The 12,721-nt window shown below is 42.3% G+C and overlaps 1 protein-coding gene across 1 annotated transcript; it reads right to left on the bottom strand.

Annotated features, from left to right (window-relative positions):
- Nucleotides 1-11,015: 11,015 nt before the first annotated feature.
- Nucleotides 11,016-12,721, bottom strand: LOC139387344 (zinc finger protein 436-like). The gene is made up of 2 exons (XM_071133473.1): nt 12,346-12,721; nt 11,016-12,090 (listed from the first exon to the last, which is right to left on the bottom strand). Exons 1-2 carry the CDS (start codon nt 12,629-12,631, stop codon nt 11,168-11,170), a joined length of 1,209 nt encoding a protein of 402 aa, XP_070989574.1. The 5' UTR covers nt 12,632-12,721; the 3' UTR covers nt 11,016-11,167.

The following is a 12,721-nucleotide window of genomic DNA, read 5'->3' as shown; positions in this document are numbered from 1 at the left end:
AGCTACCTCATTGACAGATTTTACTTCCGCGAAAGCAAACGGAGGGGAGGAACGAGTGGTCATATGATCATTAAAGAGTCCTACGGTGTCTGTAGAGTAGGGGATGCAGTCCAAACACATTTTTACCTCTCAGCCCTCGCGATAGCCACTTCCCTCGGCGAAATCCCTGTCGAAACCGGATGCAGTTTAATTGCCATTTTAGGTCGAGAATCAATTCACTAACGTTGCCCCCTCGGCCCTCGATTTAGTCAACAACGGAGCAAGTGAAGAACTTGGCTGCAGTCCAAACACGTTATTTTTTACCCCCTTAGCCCTTGCCATCTTATGTGGATGTTGCCCCTTCGATTTAGCTCGAGGGAGCGAGTGAACAACGTTAGGTTGCATTCCAAACACTTAAGACACACCCTATCCCCTCAAATTAAGTGGACACTTCTGATGACGTATCATGACGTCTGAAGAGTATGCAGGGCAAGGTGCAAGGGAGGAAAGAATGCTTTTTAAATGGACTTCCCTTGCTCAGAAATTCATCCCGCCATGATTGTGTTTTCAGCCACCGGTGGCTTGTGGGTGCTTTATATGCTCTGCAGTCAATTATGATTGCATGTCAAATCAAAGTTTATTTGTCATGTGCTCTGAATACAACAGATACAGTGAAATGCTTACATATAGGCTCTAACCAATAGTGCAAAACAGGTATTATATTAATTAACAAAAGGTAGGTAAAGAAATCAAACAACAGTAAAAAAGACAAGCTATATACAGTAGCGAGGCCACATACAGACACCGGTTAGCCAGGCTGATTGAGGTAGTATGTACATGTAGATATGGTTAAAGTGACTATGCATATATGATGAACAGAGAGTAGCAGTAGCGTGGGGAGGGGGACACAATGCAAATAATCCGGGTAGCCATTTGATTACCTGTTCAGGAGTCTTATGGCTTGGGGGTAAAAACTGTTGAGAAGCCTTTTTGTCCTCTACTTGGCACTCCGGTACCGCTTGCCATGCGGTAGTAGAGAGAACAGTCTATGACTGGGGTCTTTGACAATTTTTAGGGCCTTCCTCTGACACTGCCTGGTGTAGAGGTCCTGGATGGCAGGCAGCTTATATTAACTATATCATTATTAATATACACCTACTGTGTGATAGCTAGCTAACTAAAGTTAGTCTGCCTAGTTACTTCTGAAGAAGGAAAATGTTTTAATTCTATAATTTCCCAAAGCTAACCAACCAAAAACATGAGACGTGTTTGTGCATTAGTGCCACAATTTCTAACTTAGTTAAATTCGTTTTTACTTACACTTGTATGTTGACTCCATATTAAAGTTGAGGTTTTAAGTTTTGGCTTTCTTAGCGGATGTAATCATCGTGAATGGAATTATGGGACGTTTCAGGCCCCAAAGTGAACATAATTGTACACTCGCAAACTCCATTAAAAACGAGGGCTGAGGGGCTTACGTTGCAAACTTTCCTTGCTTGGCTAATCGTTTGGACCAATGACAAATATGACATTGGAGATTCCCCCAAGGGCATAGGGCCGAGGGCTGTCTACTTTGAGTTTGAAACGCAGCCATTGTCACTTGCGGTGTTGATATGACCCACAATTCATTGCAAATTATAGTCACTGAAGTGTCAAATTTAATCAACAAGGCTGCATTTTCGGCATGTCAGACAAAATTATGCTTGCATGCTAAAAAATATATAGAAATTACATTGATTTTAGCGTTGGCAAATGGGCTTAGTCTCGAAGTGAGGAGCTTATAAAATGTAGCTAGCTTCATAAACATTTTTGGCAATTCTGAAATATATTGGAACAAATGACCAAACTATAAAACTAACTATGGGTAGCTAGCTACCTGACAACAGTAGGTAGCTAGCTACCCATAGTTAGTTTTATACACTCGTATCTTACCTATGTTAGCTTGCTATGTACATTAATAGCTTTAGGTTGGTTGTTTTTAAGCTCAACTTCAAGATTTTCACCAAGGACATTGCCTTTCCGATCGTTACTGTCCCTTGCTTAGGCAAGGGACATTTAAGATACACTCGTACGTGACAACCTGCTTCATGAGGTAGTCACCTGTAATGCATTTCAATTAACAGGTGTGCCTTGTTAAAAGTTAATTTGGTGAATTTCTTTCCTTAATGCGTTTGAGACAATCAGTTGTGTTGTGACAAGGTATACAGAAGATAGCCCTATTTGGTAAAAGAACAAGTCCATATTATGGCAAGAACAGTTCAAATAAGCAAAGAGAAACAACAGTCCATCATTACTTTAAGACATGAAGGTCAGTTAATCCGGAATATTAAGAACTTTGAACATTTCTTAAAGTGCACTCGCAAAAACCATCAATTGCTATGATATAACTGGCTCTCATGAGGACCACCACAGGAAAGGAAGACCCAAAGTTACCTCTGCTGCAGAGGATAAGTTCATTAGAGTTAACTGCACCTCAGAAATGGCAGCCCAAATAAATGCTTCACAGAGTTCAAGTAACAGACAGATTACATAAACTGTTCAGAGAAGACTGTGAGTCAGGCTTTCATGGTTGAATTGCTGCAAACAAACCACTACTAAAGACACCAATAAGAAGAGACTTGCTTGGGCCAAGAAACACGAGCAATGGACATTAGACCAATGGAAATCTGTCCTTTGGTCTGAAATTTGATGAGTCCAAATGTTGTTGTTTTTTGGTTCCAACTGCTGTGTCTTTGTGAGTCACAGAGTAGGTGAACGGATGATCTCCGCATGGGTAGTTCCCACCGTGAAGCATGGAGTAGGTGTGGGGGTGCTTTGCAGGTGATACGGTCTGTGATTTATTTAAAATTCAAGGCACACTTAACCACCATGGAAATCGCAGCATTCTGCAGCAATACGCCATCCCATCTGGTTTGTGCTTAGTGGGACTATCATTTGAAGGAGAGTGATGGAGTGCTGCATCATATGACCTGGCCTCCACAATCAGCCGACCTCAACCCCTATTGAGATGGTTTGGGATGAGTTGGACCGCAGAGTGAAGGAAAAGCAGCCAACAAGTGCTCAGCACATGATCCAGCCTGTATCGCATCCGGCTGTGATTGGGAGTCCCATAGGGCAGCAAACAATTGGCCCAGTGTCATCCGGGTTTGGCCGGGTAGGCCGTCATTGTAAATAATAATTTGTTCTTAACAGACTTGCCTAGTTAAAAGGTTAAATAAATGAAAAAAAATGATATTAGGAACTCGTTCAAGACTGTTGGAAAAGCATTCCTCATGAAGCTGGTTGAGATAATGCCAAGCATGTGCAAATAAGGCAAAGGCTGGCTACTTTGAAGAATCTAAAATCTACTTTGATTTGTTTAACACTTTTGTGGTTACCACATGATTCCATATGTGTTATTTCATAGTTTTTCTACACTATTATTCTACAATGTAGAAAATAGTAAAACAATTAAGAAAAGCCCTTGAATGAGTAGATGTGTCCAAACTTTTGACTGGTACTGACTGTATATGTATTTTTATGCAAGCTAACGTCATAATTTTGTCTGACATGTCGATAATGCAGCAGTGACTTTATTTTATACGAAAAACGTATCAACCCCGACAAAATGTAAATGTATTATAATTCACTTCACTCACATTTCCTGTTGCTGCAGGATAATTTTCCTGCTGTTGCAAACTGACTCAAATTAAGATCCTACATCTGTACATCTATAATGCCTTTAAAACACTCACACAGTACTGTGCCCATTTTGTGACATCTAGGCCAACCTAGGATGGAGGTTGGGCTGCACCAGGACCTGTGTCTAATTCACCTGAAGTTGGTTATAATATATACAATTACACAGAGTGTACAAAACATTAAGGACACCTGCTCTTTTCATTACATAGACTGGCCAGGTGAATCAAATTGAACTCTATGATCGATCACTTGTTAAATCCACTTCAAATCAGTGTAGGTAAGGGGGAGGAGACAGGTTAATCCCCTAGAGTCGATTGACTCATTGGTGCGTTAATCTAAATTACATAACTAAAAATTGTCTTGCATTGGATGCGTCTCAATCCACCACATCCACCAGTGTCACACTTCTTTATCTGCGTTGAAAGGAGGCAGAGCTAGAGCGGTGTTTGGCAGACCATGACACATCCCGAAAATCGGTCTTCTCATGTAAACGTCTGTAGCGTCCAAACGGCCTACAAACTATTATGACCATTCTATGGAAAGGGGAGACTCTCACGAACACGATGGTGTTATTTTGCTCTACGACCCCCACAAGCGTCACGGGACTTTTCTAAAGGTAACTGGTACCGGTTTTTAAAAAACAAATGGAAGTAAGGTCGTTTTGTTCCTACCACAAAAAGGGATTAATTGTGTAAAAAAAAGGTTCTCTCTTAGATTTAGGACAGACACTTCAAAACGTTGTTTCTTATTCTACCATTTTTTATTGTCCATTTTGACATTTATGAATGTGTTATTCAATGTGTTTCTATGGTCTACTAAACGAGTCCTAAAATTCAAAATCCCCCCAATGTCTTAGACTGAAGAATTAAATGATTTTAAGCCTTCATACAATTGAGGCATGGATTGTGTATGTGTGCCATTCAGAGGGTAAATAGGCAAGACAAAATATTGACTTTGAATGTGGTATGGAAGTAGGTGCCAGGCACACCGGTTTGTGTCAAGAACTGCAACGCTACTGGGTTTTTCCACACTCAACAGTTTCCCGTGTGTATCAAGAATGGTCCACCACCCAAAATGACATCCAGCCAACTTGACACAATTGTGGGAAGCATTAGAGTCAACATGGACCAGCATCCCTGTGGAACACTTTGTAGAGTTCATGCCCCGATGAATTTCGTCGAGAGGCTGTTCTGAGGGCCCCCCCACCATTTTTTTTTAAATGATAAAATATATATGCCTAGACTTGGCACTCCGGTACCGCTTGAAGTGCGGTAGTAGAGAAAACTATCTTTGACTAGGGTGGCTGGATTCTTTGACAATTTTTAGGGCCTTCTGGTAGTCCTGGATGGCAGGAAGCTTGGTCCCGGTGATGTAATGGGCCGTACACACTACCCTCTGCCTTGCGGGCGGAGGCAGAGCAGTTGCCATACCAGGCAGTGATGCAACCTGTCAGGATGCTCTCGATGGTGCAGCTGTTAAACCTTTTGAGGATCTGAGGACCCACGCCAAATATTTTCAGTCTCCTGAGGGGGAATAGGTTTTCTCATTGTTATCGGAGATCAGGCCTACCACTGTTGTGTCTTTGGCAAACTTAATGATGGTGTTGGAGTCGTGCAGTCATGAGTGAACAGGGAGTACAGGAGGGGACTGAGCACACACCCCTGAGGGGCCCCCGTGTTGAGGATCAGCGTGGAGGATGTGTTGTTACCTACCCTTATCACCTGGGGGGCGGCCCGTCAGGAAGTCCAGGATCCAGTTGCAGAGGGAGGTGTATAGTCCCAGGGTCCTTAGCGTAGTGATGAGCTTTGAGGGCACTATGGTGTTGAACGCTAAGCTGTAGTCAGTGAATAGCATTCTAACATACAGTTGAAGTCAAGTTTACATACACCTTAGCCAAATACATTTAAGATCAGTTTTTCACAATTCCTGACATTTAATCCGAGTAAAAATTCCCTGTCTTAGATCAGTTAGGATCACCACTTTATTTTAAGAATGTGAAATGCCAGAATAATAGTAGAGTGATTTATTTCAGCTTTAATATATTTCATCACATTCCCAGTAGGTCAGATGTTTACATACTCTCAATTAGTATTTGGTAGCATTGCCTTTAAATTGTTTAACTTGGATCAAATGTTTCGGGCAGCCTTCCAAAAGCTTCCCACAATAAATTGGGTGAATATTGGCCCATTCCTCCTGACAGAGCTGGTGTAACTGAGTCAGGTTTGTAGGCCTCCTTGCTCGCTCACGCTTTTTTAGTTCTGCCCACAAATATTCTATGGGATTGAAGTCATGGATTTGTGATGGCCATTCCAATACCTTGACTTTGCTGTCCTTAAGCCATTTTCCCACATCTTTGGAAGTATGCTTGGGATCATTGTCCATTTAGAAGACCCATTTGCGACCAAGCTTTAACTTCCTGACTGAGGGCTTGAGATGTTGCTTCAATATATCCACATAATTTTCCTTCCTCATGATGCCATCTATTTTGTGAAGTGCACCAGTCCCTCCCGCAGCAAAGCACCCCCGCAACATGCTGCCACCCCGTGCTTCACGGTTGGGAAGGTGTTCTTCGGCTTGCAAGCATCCCCCTTTTTCCTCCAAACGTAACGATGGTAACTATGGCCAAACAGTTCTATTTTTGTTTCATCAGACCAGAGGACATTCCTCCAAAAAATACGATATTTGTCCCCATGTGCAGTTGCAAACGTAGTCTGGCTTTTTTAATGGTGGTTTTGAAGCAGTGGCAGGAAATGTATTTGGCTAAGATGAATGTAAACTTCCGACTTCAACTGTATATGAGGACATATAAGAATCTTAGCTTACTGAGACTTTATAGTTATTCCTTAAATTGTTATCATTGACATACCTGTGGACAGAGAGGACAATTTGATCTATCCGAGGTCAGTGGTGCCAACTTCCTGACAGTCTCTCGTTCAAACTGCCAGTGTTTTGACTCCTCAAATGACTAATTTGTGAGCTTCCGGTGGAGCTTAATTGTCTGGAGATTTTTATTTATTTTTTACTACAACTCATAGTAAAAAATATTTGCATGTATGGTTTGATTTACAATTTAAAATACAATAACTAACTTTCAGCATGCATTGGATTTAGGAAAAGCCAAGGTAATCCCCCTCAAAAGACACCCCACAATCGGGCTGCAGGGCTGCAAATTGTCGCAGGAGGTCCACTGAAATCGCTGTTTGAGTCTGATTGGGGGTGGCATGGTCCAGTTCACAGCTGCAAAACTGCAGCCAGACATCATGAGCTCGTCCTGAAATGAGAACATTCCATTTCTTAGATTGCATTGCAATACTTTACTGCCGATGTTGGTGAGATGCATGTCTTAAGAACTTTCAAAATGACTCCATATTTTCATCATATCCCAGCTGCGCTCAGGTCGGGAGGGACTCCACATCAAAAAACACCAGGGCAAACAAGCTCTTTTCCTTCTTGCCATTAACCACACAATTCATTCAACGTACATCAACCCCTCCAAGAATCCTCTTTAGTATATCAATATCTGATGTTGCCTGGCTACCCATCCACATTGCTCTAGTTCAACTGACATTTCTACACCACAAAGAGTCTGAATTTGCCTCCCTCCCCTGCGACAATTTCTAGAATGTGAACACTTTCTGACCGTTCTGATTGGTCACAGAAACGATGGGTTGAGCCAGAGCCGGCCTACACAATGATGTTATCAACTTTTATACTCGGATGTGGATAGATTTGTTAGAGGCGGTCCAGTCGTTGATTCATTTGTTTTGTACAATGCCCCCCCCCATTTTGAAGTCACACAAACGACTTCTAGAATGGCAGATTTGGACTGAATGTATGAAGCGATCGATAGAGCAGCGGAATTAAATTCAGGGTGAGTTGTCAGGCAATGTCTGTGGCTCATGCAGTGGAATGTATTTTTTGTAATATCGTGCTCTTTGTTCCCTCCAGGCCTTAGGGCACACACTATCCTGTAGGCTTAGATTGAAGAGATGGCAATATAGAGGAACAGATTTGGGAAAGTTTAAAAATGCACATTAAGTTCACTATGTAATAACTCACAGGCCTATCTATTTCTCTCAATGCCTGGCAGTATGTAGCTCTCAATAGAGTACCACAGTATGAGTCATAATAACCATAAAACCTAGCGGTCAAACAAGGAAATGGTTCCAATCGTTTTTCCACCATTCATTTTTCCAATTATAGAAACACTTCAAATAAGGGCTGTGTTTCATGTAGGCTTACCCTGGTGTGACATTTTGATAACCGTGTAAATCTCTCTAGGACAAGGTGACTTATTAATATATTCACCTGTATTTAACCCCCCAAAATGAAACACTAATTAGCTGCTATTGTGGCTATCATAAAGAACTACAAATGCCATGATGATCTGGACGAGACTGCCGAGTCGAGGCAAAGGTAAGAATCTCTGGATTAACCATCTAATGTTGGCTAGTAATGAATACATTTGCAACATGTCTTTAAATTGATAATTCTGTGAACCGTCTTGTGCAAGTTTTAAATTGACATAACTGTTAGCAAAGGTGTCAGCTAAAGATGCTAATTAACATTTTCAGATCTGAGAGTAAATAGAGCTGAATATATTAATAAAAGTCCTTGTCTGAGAGATTTACATGGTTATCAAAACATCACATCGGGGTAAGCCTACAATAAAACAACCCTTAAGTGTTTCTAAAATCCCCTATAAGAAAGATGAATGGTGGAAAAACGATTGGATAGATTTCCCTGTTTGACCGCAAGGTTTTATGACACCTCCACTGTAGGGCTCAATTTCTCAGGACTGGCCTTCCTCCCTTGTCCCCATGAAGCCAACCTGGTCCCAGAGCAAAACTTATAATATGGCAGTGTGACATCAGACATCCCTCAATGCTCAGCGACCTGGGTTGTCAGGACGGGGTGACCAAAGGGGAAGACTGAGGACACAGACAGGTTGACAAGGCCGACTGTACACATCAGCTCTTACCAGATCTCAGAAGCACTCTCCAACCACTTCCACTACAGCAACGGGTTCCTCTAGCCCAAACCACACTCCAATGCCATCCTCCTACACCCCAGAGGACAGAGCATATAGAAAGGGTGGAAGAAGTCAGTTGAAAATGGAACTGCCCTCAGCTCCACCCTAACCCAATGGTCATGGAGGCTTGTTACTTATTCCAGTGAACTGAACGGGGATACAGTTTGACTGAAGAGTAAGCGTTTGGCAATCTCATGCTCACTTTCATGGTTTATTTTTGTCCTTTTTTTTACATCAGCATTGCCTTCTTGTGTTCCACTATGTAAACAATATTTACCAGCGAAGTAGAGATTAGACAAGATTGCAGCGTCACTGTGTCAACTATAAACCCAGTCTTGTCTAACCACATCAGTGGTGCTTGTGCTGTCATTTTAGCTAACCATATACACTGAACCAAAAATACAACTATATATTGTAATGTGTTAATCCCATGTTTCATGAGCTGAAATAAAAGATCCCAGAAATGCTCCATACACACACAAATCTTATTTCTCTCAAATTTTGGCAACAAATTTGTTTCCATCCCTGTTAGTGAGCATTTCTCCTTTGCCAAGATATTCCATCCACCTCACAGGTGTGGCATATCAAGAAGCTGATTAAACAGCATGATCATTACACAGGTGCTCCTTGTGCTTGGGACAATAGAAGGCCACTAAAATGTGCAGTTGTGTCACACAACACAATGCCACAGATTTCTCAAGTTGAGGGAGCTTGCAATTGGCATGCTGACTGCAGGAATGTCCAACAGAGCTGTTACTAGATAATTTAACGTTAATTTCTCTACTGTAAGCCGCATCCAATGGAATTTTATGGAATTTGGCAATAAGTTCAACCAGCCTCACAATCGCGAACCATGTGTAACCATGCCAGCCCAGGACCTCCACATCCAGCTTCTTCACCTGCTGGATTGTCTGAGAAAAGCCACCCAAACAGCTGATGAAACTGTGGGTTTACACAACCCGAAGAATTTCTGCACAAACTGTTAGAAACCGTATCAGGGAAGCTCATCTGCGTGCTCTTCGTCCTAACCATGGTCTTGACCTGAATGCAGTTCAGCGTCAACCGACATCAGTGGGCAAATGCTCACCGTCCATGGCCACTGGCATGTTGGGAGAAGTGTGTTCTTCATGGATGAATGCCGGTTTCAACTGTACCGGGTAGATGGCAGACAGAGTGTATGACATTGTGTGGGCAAGCGTTTTGCTGATGTCAACGTTGTGAACAGAGCGTCCCATGGTGGCGGTGGGGTTACAGTATGGGCAGGCATAAGCTATGGACAACGAACACAATTGCATTTTAGCGATGTCAATTTTAATGCACAGAGCTACGTTGACGAGTTCCAGAGGCCCATAGTCGTGCCATTCATCCTCAGCCATCACCTCATGTTTCAGTATGATAATACACGGCCCCATGTCGTAAGAGTCTGTACATCATTTATGGAAGCTGAAAATGTCCCAGTTCTTCCATGGCCTGCATACTCACCAGACATGTCACCCATTGACCATGTTTGGGATGCTCTGTATCGGCGTGTAAGACAGCGTGTTCCAGTTCCCACCAATATCCAGCAACTTCGCACAGCCATTGAGTGGGACAACATTCCACAGGCCACAATCAAGACTGATCAACTTTATGCGAAGGAAATGTGTCACACTGCATGAGGCAAATGGTGGTCACACCAGATACTGACTCATTTTCTGATCCTCACCCCTACTTTTCTTTAAGGTGCATATCTGGATTCCCAGTCATGTGAAATCCATAGATTAGGGCCTAATGAATTTATCAATTGACTGATTTATATGAACTGTAACTGCATGTTGCATTTATATTTTTGTTCAGTGTAAATACACCCCCCCCCACACACAGACATGTTGGCTTAAGACGTTAATAAGGGTTGAATTCAGTAGGGTACAACGTTACAGAATGTTCTGTATAAAAATGTAGAAATACATTGTGTATAATAGATATGGTTCTCATGTACATCAAGGACCCATGTCAGTTCTATCTGCAACGTTTCAGATGTTAGCCCTCCTGAACATTTATCCTGGCACCTATAGAATCCACACACACGAAAGGGCTCAAAGTTTGAGAGAATTCACATTTATTCATAAAAATGTATGCATTGACAAAAGCATGTCCATTGTAGTGTTAGTCTGGCATAGGTCTACAAAAACCTAAAGATGATGGAGATCCTCCTCTTAAGCGGTCCTTAAAAGGTTACAAGCAGGAAGCTGTAAACCTGCAACTCTGATCCCTCACTACAGTATATAAGCACCACTAGTGCAACAGTTGTGGTAGGGTCTCACTGCTCTCACTTTATAGAATGGGAAGACAAAAGTAACACACTGCTGCTTTCTGCAAGTGTCTTGATGGTCTTCTCATTAGAAAATGTTTGTCAATGAGGTTGTGTTTCATAATGTGTGGGATGGGCTTCTGGTTTCTCCAGGATGCTCTAAATTGTCTCGTCATGGTGATGGATCAGTAGACAGTTTGGTTTGTTCTGAGGGCCCTGTGTACTCGCTGGTGTGTGCGGAGATTACTCTGCTGAGCGAAACACCTCCCGCACGTGACACAGCTGTACGGTTTCTCTCCCGTATGAATCCGCTGATGCATCTCCAGGTGACCAAACCGGTCAAAGCTCTTTCCACAGAAGGAGCAAACAAACCACTTCTCTCTTGCTGGGGTTCTCATTGGGGATACCTTTGCTGAGTGAAAACTATTTGGGGCAAGCGAAAATACACTGTTTAGCCAAACATTGGAATATCCTGCACCCTCATTGGCTAGTGTTTGTTTGTCTGATGGCACTCTGGTAGTTGTCCCATCCTGGGTTCTCTCTGGGTGCATGGTTTCTCTGTGCTGTCCTGGCTGTGCCTGAACCAAATCTGTAGGGGTCCTTCTGTCATTCCAAACAGACTGTGCTCGCATCTCTTCTTTCATAACTCTGTTAATGTCACCCATCTCGGACGATGGAATGCTATCGAGACCCTCCACTGCACTTTGAATGAGCTGTATGTCTGTATCTTGATCCAGTGGATATTGTTCTGTGCACTTATGGTAATCTGGACCCTCCGAGTCACAGTTGCGCTCTGTTAAAGACACCCAGAGCTGACTCTCTCTCTCATCCACAGCAAACTCAGTTTCCTCATGATCTGAACTCTCTGTGCCATGTTCACTTCCTGATGAATGTAGTGAAATAACATCATACTCCTCCACTTGCTCTCTCTTCACTAACTCTAGTCCACTACCCTTCTCTCTGTGGCCAGACCTGTACTGTTCATCAAGCCCCTCTTCTTCTTCTGCATGTGGCTGTGGTCTATTTCGATCCAGTTGGTCATTTTTCTCTCTGGCGTTCTGCTCAAAAGAAGTCCTTTCACTAGCATCCTCATCAGACCCCTTGGACCCTGAAGAGGAGGTTTTAATGAATTGTCAGAAGCATAACGTTACTGGTATGTCAAAATCAATAGAGAGAGCACTGCACAATTTAACAAAGTGAACAATACAACTGAAACCTAGCTACAGTAGTTAGGCATTGTGCTAAAGGATTCAATCCTACTGCATTTTATATATTTTTGAAGAATTGACCCTTGAGTTGAGATTTACAGCAACATATTTCAGAATTATATTTATATGAGTACAGTAAGCCGGATGTGGCTCACCCTGTCCCTCCTCCGTTCGGCTGGAAGAGGACGAGCATGTAGAAGAACAGCCTGCTTCTTGCGTTTTGGACCTCGTCGTTTGCCGTTCGTTCTCCATAAACAATAATTGTCTTTTCAAGGTTTCAATTTCATTTTCTCTTCTGCACATTTCCAAGCGTAAAACAGCAAACCCATCATCGAACATTTTACTTATTTCTGCCACCGCAGTTTTGGCCAACACATCCATAACTGAGCTTAATTTGGTTTGAAAAGTAACACAATTAGTCATATTCTCCTGGAACAACATTTTATCTGACTAGTGTTATGTTTCTAAAGATAATTTTCAGTCGGAAAGACAAATGTTAGTTAGCTAGCTACCACATTGATAGTTTTTACT

Source organism: Oncorhynchus clarkii, chromosome 28 (assembly GCF_045791955.1).
Source record: "Oncorhynchus clarkii lewisi isolate Uvic-CL-2024 chromosome 28, UVic_Ocla_1.0, whole genome shotgun sequence".
Taxonomy (NCBI): Eukaryota; Metazoa; Chordata; class Actinopteri; order Salmoniformes; family Salmonidae; genus Oncorhynchus; species Oncorhynchus clarkii.
The sequence above is the reverse complement of the archived record's forward strand: the minus strand, read 5'-3'. Positions and strand labels throughout refer to the sequence as shown.

What these genes read in the sequence shown, in the direction of transcription:
- LOC139387344 (XM_071133473.1), bottom strand. Translation starts at nt 12,631, where the DNA reads ATGTTGTTCCAGGAGAATATGACTAATTGTGTTACTTTTCAAACCAAA. An exon ending in CCGAACGGAGGAGGGACAGG is followed by an intron (nt 12,091 to 12,345) that starts GTGAGCCACATC and finishes CCTCCTCTTCAG; the next exon opens with GGTCCAAGGGGTCTGATGAG.